The sequence below is a fragment of the Hemibagrus wyckioides genome, linkage group LG03 (assembly GCF_019097595.1).
Source record: "Hemibagrus wyckioides isolate EC202008001 linkage group LG03, SWU_Hwy_1.0, whole genome shotgun sequence".
Lineage (NCBI taxonomy): Eukaryota > Metazoa > Chordata > Actinopteri > Siluriformes > Bagridae > Hemibagrus > Hemibagrus wyckioides.
In genome coordinates this window covers 21,468,821-21,488,654 of record NC_080712.1, presented here as the reverse complement: position 1 = coordinate 21,488,654, position 19,834 = coordinate 21,468,821, and the positions used below count along the sequence as shown (strand labels likewise).

General features: G+C 39.8%; 2 protein-coding genes across 2 annotated transcripts in view; both read left to right on the top strand.

Annotated features, from left to right (window-relative positions):
- Window positions 1–1,059: 1,059 nt before the first annotated feature.
- Window positions 1,060–12,379, top strand: rpia (ribose 5-phosphate isomerase A (ribose 5-phosphate epimerase)). Its single transcript, XM_058386275.1, has 9 exons — window positions 1,060–1,414; window positions 3,165–3,225; window positions 3,654–3,709; window positions 3,806–3,865; window positions 4,055–4,119; window positions 4,623–4,691; window positions 4,915–5,056; window positions 10,691–10,790; window positions 11,230–12,379. Exons 1-9 carry the CDS (start codon window positions 1,214–1,216, stop codon window positions 11,325–11,327), a joined length of 852 nt encoding a protein of 283 aa, XP_058242258.1. The 5' UTR covers window positions 1,060–1,213; the 3' UTR covers window positions 11,328–12,379.
- An 892-nt stretch (window positions 12,380–13,271) lies between these two features.
- eif2ak3 (eukaryotic translation initiation factor 2-alpha kinase 3) overlaps window positions 13,272–19,834 on the top strand; it is a 29,503-nt gene continuing 22,940 nt past the window's right edge. The window contains exon 1 of the mRNA XM_058385858.1: window positions 13,272–13,744. Coding sequence (XP_058241841.1) covers window positions 13,491–13,744 — 254 coding nt within the window. The 5' untranslated portion in view covers window positions 13,272–13,490. The remainder of the gene's footprint in view (window positions 13,745–19,834) is intronic.

Genomic DNA, 19,834 nt, shown 5'->3' with positions numbered 1-19,834 from the left:
AATAGAAATATATAACATATACATTACAGCACAGTGAAATTCTTTCTTCGCATATCCCATCCTTGGAGGTTGGGGTCAGCGCGCAGGGTCAGCCATGATACATGATACAAGGAGAGGGTTAAGGGCCTTGCTCATGGGCCCAACACTAGCAACTTGGCAGTGCTGGGACCCGATCTTCCGGTCAACGACCCAGAGCCTTAACCACTACCACTGCCCCTACCGCTACAAACAATAGTGAATGTGTCTTGTTCATGGATACACCTATTTAAATGTTTACGTAATCTGAAAGTTGTTTACCTGAAAAAGAAAGAACAAAACCTAATAAGCACGATGGGTTTACACTGATCAAGCATAACATTTTGACCACCTGCCTAATATTGTCTTGGCCCCCCTTTTGCTGCCAAAACAGCCCTGACCCGTCATGCACTGTGTATTCTGTCACTTTTCTATCAGAACCAACATTAACTTCTTCAGCAATTTGAGCAACAGTAGCTCATCTGTTGGATCGGATCACACGGGCCAGCCTTCACTCCCCACGTGCATCAATAAGCCTTGGCCGCCCATGACCCTGACGCCGGTTCAGCACTGATCTTTCCTTGGACCACTTTTGATAGATACTGACCACTGCAGACCAGGAACACCCCGCAAGAGCTGCAGTTTTGGAGATGCTCTGATCCAGTCGTCTAGCCATCACAATTTGGCCCTTGTCAAATCCTTACGCTTGCCCATTTTTCCTGCTTCAAACACATCAACTTTGACAAAATGCCTAATATATCCCACCCACTAACAGGTGCCATGATGAGGAGATAATCAGTATTATTCACTGACTAACACCTGTTAGTGTTCATAATGTTATGCCTGATCGGTATATACCTCTGAGTTGGATCACCACTAGCAAACACAACTAGACAGAGCCCTCTAGTGGTCAGAAATATATACTGCTAATTAAACAGCCCACGACGGCGCTCCTCTTCATCCTATTGGCTGCGCCGTGTGTCAATCAACAGAGAGTAAATCAGCGCCTGCGTGTTTCTGTTTTCAGCTGTCATTGCGATTTAGAGACGCTTGTTGTAACATAATTGTTTTTATATGACTGTTATATGTATCCTGACATATTAACTTAACTTGTAATCTGATATACAGGGTAATTAAGCGGTGGAGGCGTTAACGAACACTGAGTGTGTTGTAAGCCTGTGTGGCCTGCTGAAGGGTGATGAAGTGGCGGAGGTGGGCTGAGTTCAGCGTCAGGTCTACACTCCTCTTTTGCTGGTCTGCGCCTCGGTGTCGCTCCTCCTCTTCCTTACAGCTCCACAGGTTTCAGCAGCACGTGTTGGAGAGACGCTGTTACAGCACCGTGATGGCTGAAGAGGCGAAGAAACTGGCCGCTTATGCTGCCGTGGACAACCACATCCAGGTGAGTGTGCGTGCACGCGCCGGTGTCGTGAGCTTAGCTTTATGTGCACGCGACATTGCTCTTGTGTCTAAAGTCAGCAGTGTTTATGTAGTTTTCTTTCCAGTTCGGTAACATTCTAAACATTGTCTGTTGTTTTAGTCAGCTAATCATCATAAAAATCCGTGTTAGCAGAAGCACCCTGACTTAGCATGTTACTAGTTATCGAACTCGTAGTTCAGGGTCCTGGAGGGTCGGAGTCCAACACGATTAGGATGTAACAAGCACTACTAAAGTGGACATAACGATAAACTGGAGTGCAGCACAGTTTCCCTGCTTTACCACACTGATCTCCCAGTTTAACACTAGTGTTTACTGTTTACATCCTGGTCCTTCATGAACCATTAGGTTATTTACACTTTACAGCAATACGAGTAATGTTACACACAGTTCCTGCATTCATACTCCTTAGTCAAGAAATATAACCGCACCGATGATGACTATTAGAGATACATTTAGCAAAAACATGGCCAAGTTATAGCAGTCTGAAAAGATGTAGGTTTAGGAGTCCCTTTCCCACCTGCATTCCGACAGCCCCGCCCCCTGCAGATAGCATTGGATAGCGCGGGCAGTGGCGGGCTGCTGAGCATGAGCTACCAACCAATCCAGGACAGGGGGCGGGGTTTTGGAGAAACGTCTGGGAACGTTATTTGGTCTAATAGAAGTCAGTCTATAGAAAGAACCACAATTTATACTATGCAAATTAATAGTTCATTAAATATCTAAAAATTGCTATTATTCAATTTTTTCCCCATAAAGTCAGTCTTTTGTCCTAAATGCTGTGTAAGTATTTGTTTTCAGTTCAATAAACTGATTAGTTAGTCAATGTTGTGAAGGTGTGTGTGATGCTGACGTGTAACCGTCCTAATTGTGAAAACACACATTTCTGCATTTAATGTTTTGCAAAACGTAACAATAGTAACTTGCAGTGAGTCGACTACGTTCCTACATAGATCAACAGATCTGATATCCGTGGTATCAAGGTCCAAAATGTGAAAATCAGTGAGATTGGTCATGTTTTATTTAGAAAGCTGATTAGAATTCAATTAATTCTAGTTGTATAGCACTTTATTTAAAACTTAACTTTACAGAAATCATGTTGTAAGTTTAGAGCCTTGGTGAGCAAAACAGAAGAGACCGTGGCAAGAAAAACAACCTGAGACGTCATGAGGAAGAAAAGGTGACGGGAACCAGCAGGGAACTCCTCGTCCTCTTGGTGTGACTGGATCATGAAATTATTTATATCATTACTCTTCAAGAACCGTGATATAAAGTGCTAAGTCTATAGAAAAATGCAAGTATGAGCATCTTAATCTGTATGATTACAGCAGCAGTTCTTAGGTAAGAAGAAAGGGAATCACAGGAGTGTTTTAGAGTGGATCATCCAGAGTAGCTCCAAGTAAAAGTAGCGTCAGGGATCAGGGAACCAACGTCACACCAGACTCACATACATCTCAACAGAGAGAAACAGCTTATTAGGTATCCTACAGCTCTACATTCTGAAAGAGTGCAAGTGGAGACTCGGGTATGGCTAGCTATGATCTAAACGAAGCGAGAGCTAGAAAGTAATACAGGCATGAAAGTGTCCACTAAACCCATAGCATACCCGAGTGACTGCATGAGAGGAGATTGAGTTTCTTTGATAAATTGAGAATGTTAAAGAGCAACGATTACACACATTCAGACAACACATTTCTATTTCTGTGTGCACCAGAACAACCAGGTGGTGGGAGTGGGGAGTGGCTCCACCATAGTCTATGCTGTGGACAGGCTGGGTAAGTACTGGTGTATGTGTATATAGCGCTGTGCTTGAGTTGCAACTTGTAATTCCTTGCATTCCGATCAGCAAAAATGCCCCATCAGCTTTAACTTTCAACTCGCACTGTGTAAAGTCTCCCTTCTCCACTCCTGTATTAGTTTAAAGCAGTATTGGCTTTAGATCAATAGATTTAGATCAGTATTGGCTTTACAATACACAGTACTTGGTTCAATCGATACACACAACCACGCTAATCACTGCTCCGAGAAGGTAAGCATCAGCATTAGAGTTATAACTAATGTTAAACATGCCTGTAAATGCTGTTATTACACCTTAGTTACCACTTACAAAATACCAAAAACGGTTGTATTATACCTAAGGTGTCAATTATATATCCTGATTTAAGTGTTTTCATTTTTAATCCTTTTTTTTTGGTTGTTGTAGCTGAGAGAGTAAGGCAGGAGAAGTTGAACATTGTGTGCATCCCCACATCGTTCCAGGTGATTGCATATGAGCCACTTCGAAGCAGATGTTGTACTAGCATTGTTAAACCTCCGAATAATGACAGTTAATCTGCTGTCTCCTCTTTGCCTCAGGCTCGACAGCTGATTCTGCAGCATGGCCTGTCCCTTTCAGATTTAGACAGACACCCAGATGTGAGTTAATCACAAGCCCTTGTTTGACAGCACCTAGTTTACACACACATGTCATACATTGCAGATTCGTTGAGCCTCTGTAAGGTGACATGCATTAAAACACTGCTACAAATCAGTTTAAATGTAGGCTATAGCACATTTTAAACTTTCTAACCAAACTAAGAAAGCGTTCGTGTGTTTGTTTGTTAGCTGGACGTGGCCATTGATGGCGCTGATGAGGTGGACGATTCACTCGCACTTATTAAAGGAGGCGGGTAAGGAGCATGAGATCATGTGTTGGCCACAGACATTTTAATGATTGCAAATGTTTTAAGAAAATAAAAAGGGAAAAAAAAATCAAAAGAAACGAGTAAACCTGTCAATACATTTTGTGCTTAAGAAGAGCACTTTTTAACATTAAAGATAGATATTTCATATGCGTATATATAAAATGTATGAATGTAGTTGCTTATTTATACTAAAACTAGAGTAAAAGTCCATCAGCAGCTCTGCATCTACACAGACGCACCCACATGCCTTGCACCTGACACCCGCATTAGCTGATTAAATAATGAAATAATTCATGATGCCTAGAGTGTAATTCAGCCAGACTGGAAAATGAGGCATTGCAGCTGTACTTCCCGAGAACAAAATTCAAGTGCTTGAAGGAAACTTATTAAGTAGTCCGTTTGAACACTATGTAAGCATCATAAAGCTGTTTTGAGACCAAAATAAACTTTCTTTTATTTCCCTCCTCACTTTCTCTCCCAAACTTCAGAGGATGCTTGACTCAGGAGAAAATCGTAGCCGGCTGTGCCAAACACTTCATCGTCATTGCTGACTACAGGTAAAAGAATAAATAAATAAATAAGTGACTCTTTGTCTCCGGAAATGAATGTCAGCTACTGTATTTCAAATGCTAATCAATACACTAAATCAGTCACACTGTCAGTGTTGCTAAAGGCTGGAAGGAAACGTAAAAGCGTCGATAGATTTATCCTGAATAAGCAAAGCTTAATCCTCATAAAGTGGTGCTGAGCAGTGTGTGATGGCTGGTTCCTGGGTTGCAGGAAGGACTCGAAGGCACTGGGGCAGCAGTGGAAGAAAGGCGTGCCGGTGGAAGTGGTCCCGATGGCGTACGTGCCTGTGTCCAGGGCCATCACACGGCGCTTCGGAGGGGAAGCTGTGCTGAGGATGGCTGTCAGTAAAGCGGTGAGATGGTGCACGCTGATCAGTGTGATGTAATTTTGTTTTTTTTCTTTTCCCTAGTTTTAATTTCATTTTGAAAACTGCTTAGAGTTGTAGCCATGGATTGGACACTGCTGATTAACTAGTAAGAGCTTGGCGATGGAATAGTGGATTAAACTATCCATAGATGTAGCATAGTGCTCACATAAAGTATTTCCAGACAAGGAGTACTGGGTTCTGGTTTCTGGAATAAGCAAAGTTTATTCATTATTCTCAAGCAATCTCTTCATTTTTGTAAATGCATGAAGGTCTATATAGCTTTTAAATTTTAAATTCCAAAATTTATTTGCAAATTATGACTATATATGTACTATTAGAACCTATTTTTAAGGTCTTTGGTTATATTTTTATAGTCACACAATGCACAAAGTGACAGATTCACAAATATAGGCCTATATACAATCCAGTGCTTTCCTATACTGAATATTTTTCCTAATAAACTATTCATACAGAACAGAAACAGAGCTCAGGGATACAAGGTTAAACACTGTTTTTCTTTTGCACTGTTGTCATGACTGTTGACATGGTGGTTGTTGACATGGTGGTTGTTGACATGGTTGTTGTCATGACTGTTGACATGGTGGTTGTTGTCATGAATGTTGTTGTCATAAATGTTGACATGGTGGTTGTCATGACTGTTGACATGGTGGTTGTTGTCATGAATGTTGTTGTCATAAATGTTGACATGGTGGTTGTCATGACTGTTGACATGGTGGTTGTTGTCATGAATGTTGTTGTCATGACTGTTCACATGGTGGTTGTTGACATGGTTGTTGACTGACATAGTTGCTGTTGTCATGATTGTTGACATGGTGGTTGCTGACATGGTTGTTGTCATGGTTGTTGACAAAGTTGTTGTTGATATGGTTGTTGTTGTTGACATGATTGCTGTCATGTGCTTTAAATTGAAATCTATGAACAATCAGTGTACAAAACATTTTTTCTGTGGGTTTGAAAGCTACATGAGAGAAGTGGAACAGGAAAGTGCTCAAAGGCTGTCTAGAATAATACACAAGTATGCAATTTGCAACACAGCTCTAGTTTCTTCAGTCTGTTGCAAACAGACACATGATGTTCACACTGATCCTGCACCATGGTGACACGTCATGTTAATGCTTTATGTTTCAAATAACCAAATGCTCTCAGTTCAGCTTTACAGCTGGGAAGATGTGTTTATATCTAATCTACTACATGTGAGGAGGATGACAAGCAAAGCAGTTCAGGGTTTGAAATCACAGCCTTCAAATCAAAAAACACATAATCTTAACCCTTGAGCATGACTGAGCTGTCTGTCCTGTAGCTGAGGCCATCGCTGTGGCTGAAATCACTCTGTGACACACTTTGTGTTGCGATACTTCGGTAGTTTGCGTCAGTACACCGAATTTCTGTTGCTCTAGGTGCGGTAGGTATAATGAGCTATCCAGGGAATATCATTCGTCTACTGAGAATGTGGACAGCATTTAAAATAAGGGCACTCTGTGGAGAATAGGGAATGTGTTCAGACACAGCAGCTGAAACGTTTTGTAGATATCTGCTGAAGGTCTACGAAAATTGTGCTTGTTATTTTGGGTTTCAAGTTTATTGTCATACGCATAACAAGTGCTTTAATTTACCTGAGGCCAAAAAAAAGGAATTTGTGTCTATTTTGGTTGTGTCTATTGGATTTCTTTGTCATGTCACACTTCACAATAGTGATTAAAGGCTTGTATGAAAGTAGACACTCAGAGTTTTAAGAATATGTAGTCTTTTTTACATATTTCTGTTTTTAAGGGCAATATTTTCATTCATAAATGTTCCTAAACAACAAAAACAGTTGACCCTAGTGTGAACAGACTGGGTATATATGGACATGATTGTTCATAAGTGTCTAAAATTCGAAGCCGTTATCTTCATCCACTAAAATTCTGTTTAAAGTTATCCCAACAGAGGGATAAATATCTCACACTGAAAGCCAATAGCCCTGACTCATTTTATGACAGACTTGCAGTGATAAAATAATTCATTCGTTTAAACTGATTGAAAATATCCAAGGTTTCTTCCTCATACTATCTAAAGGAGTTTTTCCTTGCCACAGTTGCGTTCACTTGGGATGATTTTGTCTAACATTAATCAAGAACTTTTAAGTTAAGTTGTCTTTGTCACATATACATTACTTCACAGTGAAATTCCTTCTTCTCAAATCCCATCCTTGGGGGTTGGGGTCAGAGCGCAGGGTCAGCTATGATACAACACCCCTCGAGCAGGGTGGGTTAAGGGCCTTGCTCCAGGGCCCCAACAGTGGCAGGTTGGCGGTGCTGGGGCTTGAACCCCGATCTTCTGGTCAGTGAGCCAGAGCCTTAACCACTTGAGCCACCAAATGTAAAGACATATAAATAAGATAAGACAAAATAAAATGAGTCAAGTGAAGTCAAGAAGATTTTATTGTGACTTCAATCATATGTAGCTGACACAGTGAAATGAGACAACATTACTCCAGGATCCTGGTGCTACATAAAACAACACAGAGCAACAAAACAACACAGAGCTGAGAGCTGAAAGAAAGTTATTCTAGCTACATAAAGTGCAACGTGTGCAACCAGTGCAAGACAAAAAGACAGGCAATACAAAACAAAACAGTACAGGATACACAAGGCACACAAAATAGCCCCTACCAGTATACATTCTGTGCACTATGTGATACAGTCCAATGTGCAAAATAGGAGAACTGTAAACAAAGAGGGTTCTTGTAAACATATACCCTCCTGTATAGCAGCAGTTGAGTGTTTCACATATCCCAGCTTATTAGGAAGTGGTAGCTTGGTAGTTGTGAGGCTTGAACCCTGATCTTCTGATCACCTTGACCTCTGAGCCAACACTTCCCAAAATAGAACATATAGGGCACATAGGAAAAATATAGAGGATAATTGCAGTAGGAAATAACATAGATGTAATATATGAAAGATAGTATGTTAATGATTAGATGTTGGCCTGGTACAGTGATGATGTATGAACGGATCAATAAATATATAGAATGTTACATAAAGAAGGTAAACAAATACACTGAACAGTTGATGCAGTAGTAGAATGTTGTATTTAGAGAAGTATTCTAAATTATGAATGTATTCTAGCAAGTAAAATAATATCAATATGAACATTGTATGCAGTCAGAAAGTGTTGTAGTGGGAGATATTGCACATACTGTACAAGGACAGTCAGAGTCTGATATCAGTGCTATCCATCAGTAAGAGTCCAGAGTAAATGTGATGAATGATAAAGTGCAGTGATCGAGTAGATTGTGCTAGTGCTGGTGTTATTGGGTAGAGTTCAACACTCTGATGACCTGCTAGAAGCTCTCCTGCAGCCTGCTGATACGGGATCTGATGCTGTGATACCGTCTGTCTGATGCTAGCAGTGAGAGCAGTCCATGACTCAGCCTGACTTTTTATTCACGGTCAGGGTTACGATGCATCTGTCCAGGGAGAGGATGAGAGAATAAGGGCCCTGGATGGAACAGCAGTCCATTGCAGGTCTCCATGCACACACTCCTACAGGGATGGTATCTTAGAGACAATTTAGAGTAGCCAAGCCACCTACTGGCAGGATTTTGGGAAGTAAATGGCAACCAGATATTGTGGGGGAAAAAAAACACGCATGCACATGGGATGTGTTTTTATTTTATTTTATTTTTTTAAGATATTCTCACAGTTGTTTTGTCCCACCATAGCAGAGAGCTGCAATTGGGAGTTCCTGGAGGTTTTAAATATAAATATAAATTCATGTCATTCAAATTAATTTTATAACATGATTTTCACAATATTGTAACCAAGATTGTACGTTTACATTTTTTCCATTTTAAAAAAGTCAACGATTGCTGAAGCAAACCGATATAAAGCTTTGAGACTCGGTCATAAATTTGGGAAAGAAAATGTTTTCAGCAGAATGACCTTCAATCAGACGCACACTTATCTTTATCCTGAACTCCTGGACCCAGCTGTGTTTACTCACGCTTATCTTTTCCTCCTTCAGACTGAGTAACTATGTGTGAAATGTGTGTCTATTTTCTCGAGCCGTTGAAATGTAGCAGTGGAAAAGCTACAAAGTTATTCCTTATCTTTAGTAAGTGCTTTTTCTGCATAGGTAAGACGGAGAATTGGGTTTGAATCAATATTTTTTATCAATACACGATGATATCTGATCAGATCTCCTCATTCCAGTTGAAAAGTCCGTGCAGGTTTTAATAATGCAGCGGTTCTAGAATCACTTACAGACTGCACCCCGGTGGTGGTGTTGTGATCAGCAGACTGATGGATCTTATAACAAGTCATTTTCTTCGGTCTTGTCGAACGCGTCACCGTGACGTCAATGAATTCGCCTGGTGTCTTCTTTCATTAGTTTTGTTTTAACTGATTTTGTGCAGAGTGAAGCGCCAACTATCTGAATTGCTATTTATTTACCAAAACTGAGTCAGTATTTGGGGGAAAGTAGAACCACTCGGATACTGAAATTCTCGACTCTTGTTGTGCCGCTTCACAGATGTCAGCTGAGGCATGTTCATTTTTGCCAGCAAGCAACTGTGCAACGTATTCCACAATAATTTAGCAAAACAAAGGGTTTACCTGAATACAGAACCTTTGCATTTTACTTCCTGATAGATGAACATGTTTTATCCATCTGAAGATAACAACAAAAAAACTGTCTCTGTGTATAGATAGAGTACACACAACTCTGCTCAGTTTATTAGGAACACTATACTAGTACTGGGCAGAGCCTCACTTTGCTCTTAAATATTCTTTATGGCATGGATTCCACAAGATGTTGGAAACTTTCCTTTGAGATTCTGCTCCATTTTGACATGACTGCATCCCACAATTCCTGCTGATTTTTCTGACTTCCATGCTGTGAATCTCCCGTTCTACCTCATCCCAAAGGTGTTCTACTAGATTCAGATCCACTGACTAGAAAGACCACTGAAGGACAACTGAACTCACTGTCAAGTTCCTGAAACCAGTTTAAGACTGTTTGCTTTATGACATGGTGCAGTATCATGCTGGAAGTCCATTAGCAAATGGGAAATTGTGCTTGTGTTTATTGATGTCATGACAGGAGTGTACTTGAATGAAAGTTTTAGGAGAGAAGCAGAAAACCTTCCAGAGCCCTGACCTAAAGCCTATAGTGACCTGCATCTCTAGTGCAGATGAACTGAAAGTTTTTGACTCCATGCCCAGACAGTGTCTAGACGTTCTGCAAAAAAAAAGGAGATCTAACTACTAAAACGTTGTTAATGTGATCGATCTATCCATCCCTCCCTCTATCCCTCCCTCCATACATACATACATATACCTCTATCCATACCTCCATCTATACCTCCATACATACATTGTAAGTGTGGCTTAAGTGTCCAAAAGTACAAATGCACCTCTTACTCAGGTTAAGAAAGTAAAATATACAACACACACATCTAGTCGCATATTTCAGCTGCCCACATCACATCATGCTCTTGTATTCTGCCCAAAAACTAAAGATTAATATTAATAAATGCTGTTTGCAGGTAAATGCTGCAGTATTGTTTATGACTGTGGTATAATGACATTTACTCTATGCCCTGTGTCACTGCTTTAGGGCCCAGTGGTGACTGATAACAGCAACTTCATCCTGGACTGGAAGTTTGAGCATGCTCAGAACTGGAAAGAGGTCAACACTGCCATCAAAATGATCCCAGGTCAGTTCAGCAGCACTTCACTGGTCGAACCCTAGCTGTGTATCTTAAGGCGAGACATGACGGGCAAAAAAAGCTATTTTTGTTTATACTGGTCAGTTTTCTGATTATGGTATATTTTGCTTCAATGACATGTCTTAGTTAATACTGAAACCATTAAAACGTTTGCTTTCAGATGCTTACTTTCAGGCAGTTCTTATATCTGTCAATTTCCCCTAACTTTCCCCTAGCTTCTAATATCTCTGAGTGCTTTTGAAAACAGCGAGTGTATACTATCATGCGTTTGCCTAAATCTTCATGTTTCTTTCATCATCAGAAGGAGGAACCACAGAAAAACCACAGAGTACAGTTAAAGAAAGAAGAAGTAGCCATTATGTTTGTATGTTTATGACCTCTCTTCAGACAGATGCAGTGACCTCTTTCTCTCTCTCTCTCTCTCTAGGTGTTGTGGAGACTGGCTTATTTGTAGGAATGGCTGAGAGAGTTTACTTTGGGATGGAAGATGGAAGTGTGAAGGTCAGAGATGCTCCAATGAACTGAAGAAACACAAAAAGACAGAAGGTCCTGTCCTTTCCTGTCCTTGACACCTCAAGTGCCAGTGCAGTGTACACAAACACACACACACACATCACACAGCTCTATGTGTTGTCTACTAGAAGTAGCAGAAGCCCCTGCTGGCAAAGCCGGTACACCACTAGAACATTCCCTATAATCTGTAAGTTTATGTGTAAGTGTTCTGTGAAATTATACACACATCCATCAGGCGGGTTTAGAGATTCTCTGTGCTTTTTATTTCGTTGTTCATCGTCCTGTTATTGTCACAGTTTGAGTCGATGTGAAACCCGCTGAATCATCATGGCCTCCGTGTAGTGCAGCCTAAACAAGAAGTCAGATTATGTCCAAGCCTATCGAAATGATTATTATTCATGGAAGATCTGGGAAAATGCCTCTTTTGTGTTTCCCACACATTCTCACACACTGCTCTTTGTGCCTCATTCAGTCATTTTGTTAAAGTTGTTGCCTTTTCATTTTACTTTTGTTTCAATTCAACCAAAGCATAACAAGAATCTACACACTGTATGGTATCAGTACACCAATTTACAGTTTCTGTTTTCTGTAGATTTGTTTGCAGTTCTCTCAGATTTCTGCAGACTATTGTGACCAAAACATTTTTTTATATATATATTAATTATTCTCACAATCTCTTTGTGTAGCTTGAGCAGTTTAGACAGTTTGTCGATGCTCACATTTCACGATAAACCCGCATGCCTGTAAATTTAATTTGTAAACTTTATCGAATGTGCCTGTAGACACCGTCATCAGATCAGGGATTTAGAGTACCACTTCACTGGCTCACCCCATCAGGCCTTACCTTTACACACCTTCAGCTATGTGTAATATTAGAACAGATGTTTAATATCTGGAATGGGCATTATGGATTTGAGATGGTATTTTACGCACCAGCTTTATTTTGGAAATTTTGTTACCAACATTACTGTGATATTCTGGTTTTGATTTGTGATCAGAATCCTAAACTGTTATTCTGTTGACTGAATAAATATATTAAAAGAGGACTGTTGACCTAAGCTGGACTGACTGGCCTATCATTTTTATTTTTAATGCATTTATTATTCACAGGATTGTGGCTTGTTTGTTTTTCCGCCATATGGCCACAAGAGGGCAGCACAGGTTACATGTGTTTATGGACAATACACACACACACGGACAGCATTTTCTCTAAGGCACTGTCATTTCTAAAGCCCATGTTTGTATAAACTTTTCAATATAGATGATTTATTACACCGTTTTAAATAACTAAAGTATCGCAGTGCCGATTTGTTTTGAAATCCCACGTGTGAAAGTATAACTAATTTAATTACAAACATTTTAATTTAGGACGAATCACTGAAGAAGACGCATTTTTCTAGCGTTTTTAAAACTGTTTAGACTCTTGTTTTGTCGTGCACAAAGTAATGATGAACTTTTATGTTTTAAAGTGCCGGAAAAGGAAATGTCAGGTTTGTGTCAGTAAACAAGTGGCCACGTCGCTCTTTCCATCCTCGTACTTTTCTCCCCTATCGCCTCATCAGCTTTAGACCCGCCCCTACTTTAACGCCCGAGAAATCTAATTTGATTGACAGGCCAGAGACCCAATCCGCTTCTCCTGTTCACGCACCAATTTCGTTGCTCCAATCATTTCCCTCTCTTTAATAACGGACACGCCGCCGTTTCCCCCGTTCTGTTCGGCGTTGCTGCTTTGATTGACAGCTAACCGACCAATAATATGGTCTGTTTGGTGGGCGGACATTTCCCCTGACTGACATTTGTGTCACCCAATCACATTCTGATTAGTGGACGCGATAGCGCGGATTGATTTACACGTGCAGCTATCGAAGTGCTTAGTTCAGCTTCACGCGCAGCAGCCCATTTTACGCATCCAATCGGTGTTTGGAAACGGAGTGGGCGGGGCGTTACTAAGGCACCGCCGACTGCAGGTAGAACGCCAATAACATGGTGCCTCGGCGACTTGTCTGTTTACGCCAAGGAACGGGAACGGAGAGTTGCTGAAAAAAACCCCGATTTCAGTTTGTTTGTTTTGTTTTGTAAACCGCGTGAAGCTATTTTAGAGCGTTTTATTTTTCGTTTGATTTCACATTTTTCTGGTTATGGGATTGCTTGAGTACTGATGTGTCACTTGTCCCAATGGAAAGGGGGCTTCGCTTTGGCAACGTGGGCATATCCCTTGTGCTGTTGTTGATGCTGAGAGCTGTGAGTGTGAGCGCCGTACACTTTAACTCTCTGTCCCGGACAGAGCTGAAGACAGCGGACACGGTGATGGAGCACGGGCTGGAGAGCAGCATCGGGGACGCCACGGTGGAGGATGATGAGAACACTTCGACGGGAGAGAGTGAGGAGCCTGCCGGAGACAACGACACGAACGTCCACCAACACGGCAGGTAATAAACATAACCGACCAGGTCACCCGCACCGTTTCTCACACCCACATCCGATTTGTTTCAGCTTTAATGTCGTGAGTCTCGATAGTTGTCGAGTTGAAAACAGTGTTAAACTTCCCGGAAGTTTGTTAGCGAGCGCGCGGAACTGCAGAAGCTGAGGTAATGTTAGCTCACATTAGCTCACTCTGTCCTCATGACCGTTACCGACGAAGCCAGCTCACAGAGCCTCTCCGTGCCAAAACACTCTCTACACTCACACTACCGACATATTAATACAATTACAAGTTAAATTCAACTAGTTAGCATTTCTAGTTTGCTGTTTTTATAAGCTGAAATCACGCCATTAATATGCGCGCCGTCTGAAATGCTGCTGAGGTTTTAGTTCGTTTTCTTTCTAATCCGGATTCATTCACCTCACTAAACCAGTGCCTTTCTAAAATGAATTATTCAACTGCTGCAGGTGGATTTAGAAAAATACTGGAGATTGTGAACAGGTTTGACTAGACTATAACTGCGTGCTTTAGAGTACTTACATTTTTTTCTCGGTGCTTTCAGTTTTGTGGTTGAACTATAGTTATATGAAGGTCCTGTTTACATGCAGCAGAAAGCTCCAAATCGCTCCTGTTTACTTCAGATGGAGTAGAGCAAAATCATGTGAAAGTCAGGTTTGACCAGAGGGTTTGCTTCACAAAATGAAAACGAATGATGGTTAAACAACAACAACAAAACAAGGGTTAATTTTGTCTTGTTTTCAAGAGACTAAGCGATAGATTACCTGTAAATCCGTCGCCACCTAATATAGTTTCTGATGTTGGGGAATGTTTATTTATCTTGAATAGTCTTATTTATTGTAAGTAGCTGTTTCAGATATAATCTTTCACTCTTGATGGTGGGGGAATCCCATATTCATGTGTAGGAGCTATAGGATAGTGTGTTCCTGTGAAATCTTGATTATTTAACGAACCCTGATGTGACCGTGTACAGAAACATGCCATGGAAATGAAGGTGGTGTTTAAGCTCATTTTTTTTGGGACGCTTCATTCACTTTATCAACTTTTTCATGCCTGTAAAAACAAACCGGAATGTAAAGTGGTGTATTTGTTGCTCTTGTCCGTGGACACGAGTCAGTCCCGGAGGCTGTGTGAGTTGCTGGAACTCGTGACTGAAGCGGAAGTTTGTTCCGTGGTTGCGGTGCTGGAGTTCCAGCGCGCAGTGATGCGGGTGTGGCGCATCCTAAATCTGCACTCAGATAAATCGTGAAACGCATCCCCTTCCCACACGCACTGAAACTGTGCATCTTTATTTAACAAGAAGAAGAAGACTAAAATAAACGAGTTGAATCGAATTGAATCGTTGTGTTTGTACTGGCGTCGTCGTTGAGCTTATGTAACTCGTGCACCTGTTCACGCGCTCCTTCACTCATCCTGCTGGTAAACAGATGTCAGAAAGAAAGACCAGGGACGTGTTGCTTCTCATTTCTCCTCATCTCATTTCTCTTTATCTCATTTACTTTCTCGAGTTGGGTTTCTGTTCAATTCTGGTTTGCTTCCTAGTTTGGCACAGTTACTGTCCGCTGAAGCACACCGAGGGTGTGGTGTGAACTTCATCAGAATGCAGCAGGCACAGCAGACTATTCCAGGCAAAATTGAGGCCACGGTTAGGGCTAATAAAATATGAAGAAATGGTTACAAGTGGCATTTGTTTCTGATTTAAAAATGTATTTGATTTATGCAGAAAGGGCAGTGTAACCGTAGAGTCATGAGTGAAGTCTGTTACAGGCATCTGTCCACTTTACGACTTGTTTATAGAAGCACGTTTCCATCATGCACATCCATCCATTTTCTCTACTTACACAGTCTGTAACCCATCCTAGGGGACTTGGGAAACAAGGTAGGGGACACCCTGGATGGGGTAGCCCTGCAAGACACACACACACATACACACACCCTGTTTCATACACTACGGACAAGCTAGAGATGCCAGTCAACATGTCTACAAAGCATGTCTTTGGACTGGGGAAGGAAACTGGAGTACCTGGAGGAAAACCCTGGGGAGAAGGTACAAACTTCGTACACATGGGGCGTAGACGGGAATCAACCCCCCGACCCCAGAGGTGCGAAGTAAACATGCTAACCACTAAGTCAACCAATGTGGACATAATATTATGTATTTGCAGGTTAGTTTCTTGCAGCTGTGATTTTTATTACTCCACCCCCCCACAACTGCAAGACAGTATCACATAACTGCGACTGTACAATATTTTACAATTGTGGCTTTATATCTTGCAAATAATAATTAATTTCACACTAAACTATTTGTTTTGGTTTGATTACTGGAAACATAAGCACCAAATCACAGTGTGTACACAAGCAGTATAACTTCCCTGAGGTATTCTGTATGGAGTGAACTGGCCACTCTGGTAGAAATATTAGGCTGAACAGGACAGCGTGCCTGCTCTGTCAGCTAAAGCTAGATGGAGGTGCGTGTTAGACAAAAGCACACACATTAACTCACAGAGGCAAAATATAACAGTGTTTGGAGACACAAACCTGGGTCAGCATTTGTTAAGATGGAGAGTTTCATGTTATCAGTCAAGACGGATGAAAAGAGAATAAAAATCATTTCTGCCATTTACTTTAAGGTGCTGCTTGGTGACATGCTTCTAGGCTGATTGAAGTCTCTAAATTGCCCGTAGTGTGTGATTGCATGAGTGAATGAGTGTGTGTGTGTGCCCTGCGATAAGTTGGCACTCCATCCAGGGTGTATCCTGCCTTGATGCCCGATGACGCCTGAGAGGTTCCCTGTGACCCGAGGATAAATCAGATAAGTGGTACAGACAGACATTAAGGTGCTCAATATGGCATTTTGTTCCGAAAGTTTTTATGCATCATCTAGAACTTCAGTATGATGTCCTTACATTATATTAAGCTGTTACGAACAATTTCTTTTCCCAGTATCAAGGCATGTTGATGTATTAAATGTGAATTTGTTGAGCCTCTTGCTGCCGACGTTTACAGGATCAATCTTCACTCTCTGTAACACTGATTCTGCAGCTCATAAAAAGTGCATGGAGGGGATCTGCTGGAGGTAGGAGTGGGGAGAAAGAGCATGCTTAAGTTTGTATTGTCCTTTTAACAAAGCTCAAATGCAAAACAAAAGGATTAAGGTGCTTAACACTATTATATTGAAGGACAGTGATGGCTCATTGTTAAAGTCATTGAGCTTTTGATCAGAAGGTCATCACTTGAACCCCTTGCACCACTAAGCTTTCATTGCTGGACCCTGAGCAAGACCTGCTTCAGGAGTCGAGCCTAACTGAGCACACAACCTGAGCCCACACTAATATATGCAAAGAAAAGAGTTTCACGGAAATGAACCAGCGAATGTGATCAGTTCCGTCTTCTGCTGTCGTCTGTTGATGTTATGTTTAGTCAGGCAGACTGGGCTCTCATAAATATCCTTACTCATTTCCTTTTTATACTGGGCTATTGATTGCGTTCTCGACTAGATGTATTAATTCGAGTGGGGTCATGAGACAGTATGATATCGATGTTGTGATAAATTAAGCCACAATATGCATATAGGTCGATATGGTCCTATTTTTTTTTTCCCTAAATAATTGCAAACTGCCTGGAAGTATGATGTGAACCTAAAAATTTTGCAAAATGTATACAATGGATATAAAGTACATAGGGTATATAGTCTACATATCTCTGATAAAATGGCAGGGTTTTGTAATTTAAAAAAAAGAAAGAAAGCAAGATAAATAATATTAGAACAGTGTTCACATATACAAATAAAGTGAGATAAAAACAACTTTATTATTAATTAGTTATTAACATGAAGAATGAGTGATTGTTGTTATTTGGAGAGAGTAATCAGTGCATCCTGCAGCTATATTATTGTTGCTGTAGGTCTCTCTACAGCCTCCTCGGTAAGATTTTGTGTTGTTTTTATACATTTTCGAGGGACGTCCTGTTCTTGGTCATGTCACTGTGGTGCTCCAGCTTCTCTATTTGTTGATGACGGTCTTTACAGTGTTTTATTATACATCTAATGTTTTGGAATGTTTGGTTCTTTATTCCTCTCTCCTGATTCCAACAGTGCATGCTTTGTAAGATCATGGCTTCAGTAGTCAGATGAAACCAAGTAGATGTGAAGAAAATCTTACAGAAACATCTTCAAATCAGTATCATTTTATTGATTATGGTTGTATGATAATTACTTTTTACAGGAGGGAGAATTATGATTGGTTCATTCTGAACCCAGCCACACCCCCCAATTATGACAGGGTGTACATACTTATGCAACCAAGTTAAACCAACTTTTTTCCCCCTAAAATGTTTCTGATGGTTTTTCTTGTCATTTTTATTCAGTACATTGTGATGTCACACTGCGGGGAAAAGATGTTACACGGTATCTCCGCACAAAGACCTGGTTTTAACAGGAGTGTTGTCCCATCACCCAGCTGTAGTAGCAACATGCCAGTAGACCTGGAGGATATCAGTATCGTGGTTAGAATCATCATTAAACATTGACATATTATAGACAATGCAATATTTTATATAGAAATAATCTGGTTGAAATGTTGCGCTTTAAATTGTATAGTATTTCTTTACAGATAGAATTTAAAATAAATGGGAACAAAAATTAATATTGTGTATTTTTTAGACATTTTTAGAAATTGTTAGTCTGAATATCATGGTTAATATTATAATGTAGAAATGTGTTCAAGAATCACGGTGGGAAATTCTCATCATATCGTCCATCTTTAAATTCTTATACAGCTTTCTGTCTGTCTGTCTGTCTGTCTGTCTGTCTGTCTGTCTGTCTGTCTTTCTTTCTTTCTTTTTTCTTTTCTTTCTTTCTTTCTTTCTTTCTTTCTTTCTTTCTTTCTTTCTTTCTTTCTTTCTTTCTTTCTTTCTTTTTTCTTTTCTTTCTTTCTTTCTTTAATTTTCTTTCTTTCTTTCTTTCTTTCTTTCTTTCTTTCTTTCTTTTTTCTTTTTCTTTCTTTCTTTCTTTCTTTCTTTCTTTCTTTCTTTCTTTCTTTCTTTCTTTCTTTCTTTCTTTTTTAATTTTCTTTCTTTCTTTTTTAATTTTCTTTCTTTCTTTCTTTTTTATTGTTTTCTTTTTTCATTTTCTTTCTTTCTTTCTTTCTTTCTTTCTTTCTTTCTTTCTTTCTTTCTTTTCTTTTCTTTTCTTTTCTTTCTTTCTTCTTTTCTGTCTGTCTGTCTGTCTGTCTGTCTTTCTTTTTTCTTTTCTTTCTGTCTCTTTCTTTCTTTCTTTCTTTTTTCTTTTCTTTCTTTCTTTCTTTCTGTCTGTCTGTCTGTCTGTCTGTCTGTCTTTCTTTCTTTCTTTCTTTCTTTCTTTCTTTCTTTCTTTCTTTCTTTTTTCTTTTCTTTCTGTCGGTCTTTCTTTCTTTCTTTTTTCTTTTCTTTCTGTCGGTCTTTCTTTCTTTCTTTTTTCTTTTCTTTCTGTCGGTCTTTCTTTCTTTTTTTCTTTCTGTCAGTCTTTCTTTTCTTTCTGTCGGTCTTTCTTTTCTTTCTGTCGGTCTTTCTTTCTTTTTTTCTTTTCTTTCTGTCAGTTTTTCTGTTCTTTCTGTCTTTCTTTCTTTCTTTCTTTCTGTTGGTCTTTCTTTCTGTTGGTCTTTCTTTGTCAGTCTTTCTTTCTTTTTTTTTCTTTCTTTTTTTCTTTTCTTTCTTTTTTTTCTTTTCTTTCTGTCAGTTTTTCTGTTCTTTCTTTCTTTCTTTCTTTCTTTCTTTCTTTCTTTCTTTCTTTCTTTCTTTCTTTCTTTCTTTCTTTGTCAGTCTTTCTTTTTTTCTTTTTTCTTTCTTTTTTTTCTTTGTCAGTTTTTCTGTTCTTTCTTTCTTTCTTTCTTTCTTTCTTTGTCGGTCTTTCTTTCTTTTTTTCTTTCTTTCTTTCTTTTTGACAGTCTTTCTTTCTTTCTTTTTTTCTGTCAGTCTGTTTTTCTTTCTTTTTTCTGTCAGTCTGTTTTTCTTTCTTTTTTTCTGTCAGTCTGTTTTTTTCTTTCTTTCTTTCTTTCTTTCTTTCTTTCTTTCTTTCTTTCTTTCTTTCTTTCTTTCTTTCTTT

Bases quoted from the DNA above. Each gene is read 5' to 3' on its own strand.
- rpia (XM_058386275.1), top strand. From the start codon at position 1,214: ATGAAGTGGCGGAGGTGGGCTGAGTTCAGCGTCAGGTCTACACTCCTC. The intron at 3,226-3,653 runs GTAAGTACTGGT...TGGTTGTTGTAG, and splicing joins CTATGCTGTGGACAGGCTGG to CTGAGAGAGTAAGGCAGGAG. The intron at 4,692-4,914 runs GTAAAAGAATAA...CCTGGGTTGCAG, and splicing joins ATCGTCATTGCTGACTACAG to GAAGGACTCGAAGGCACTGG.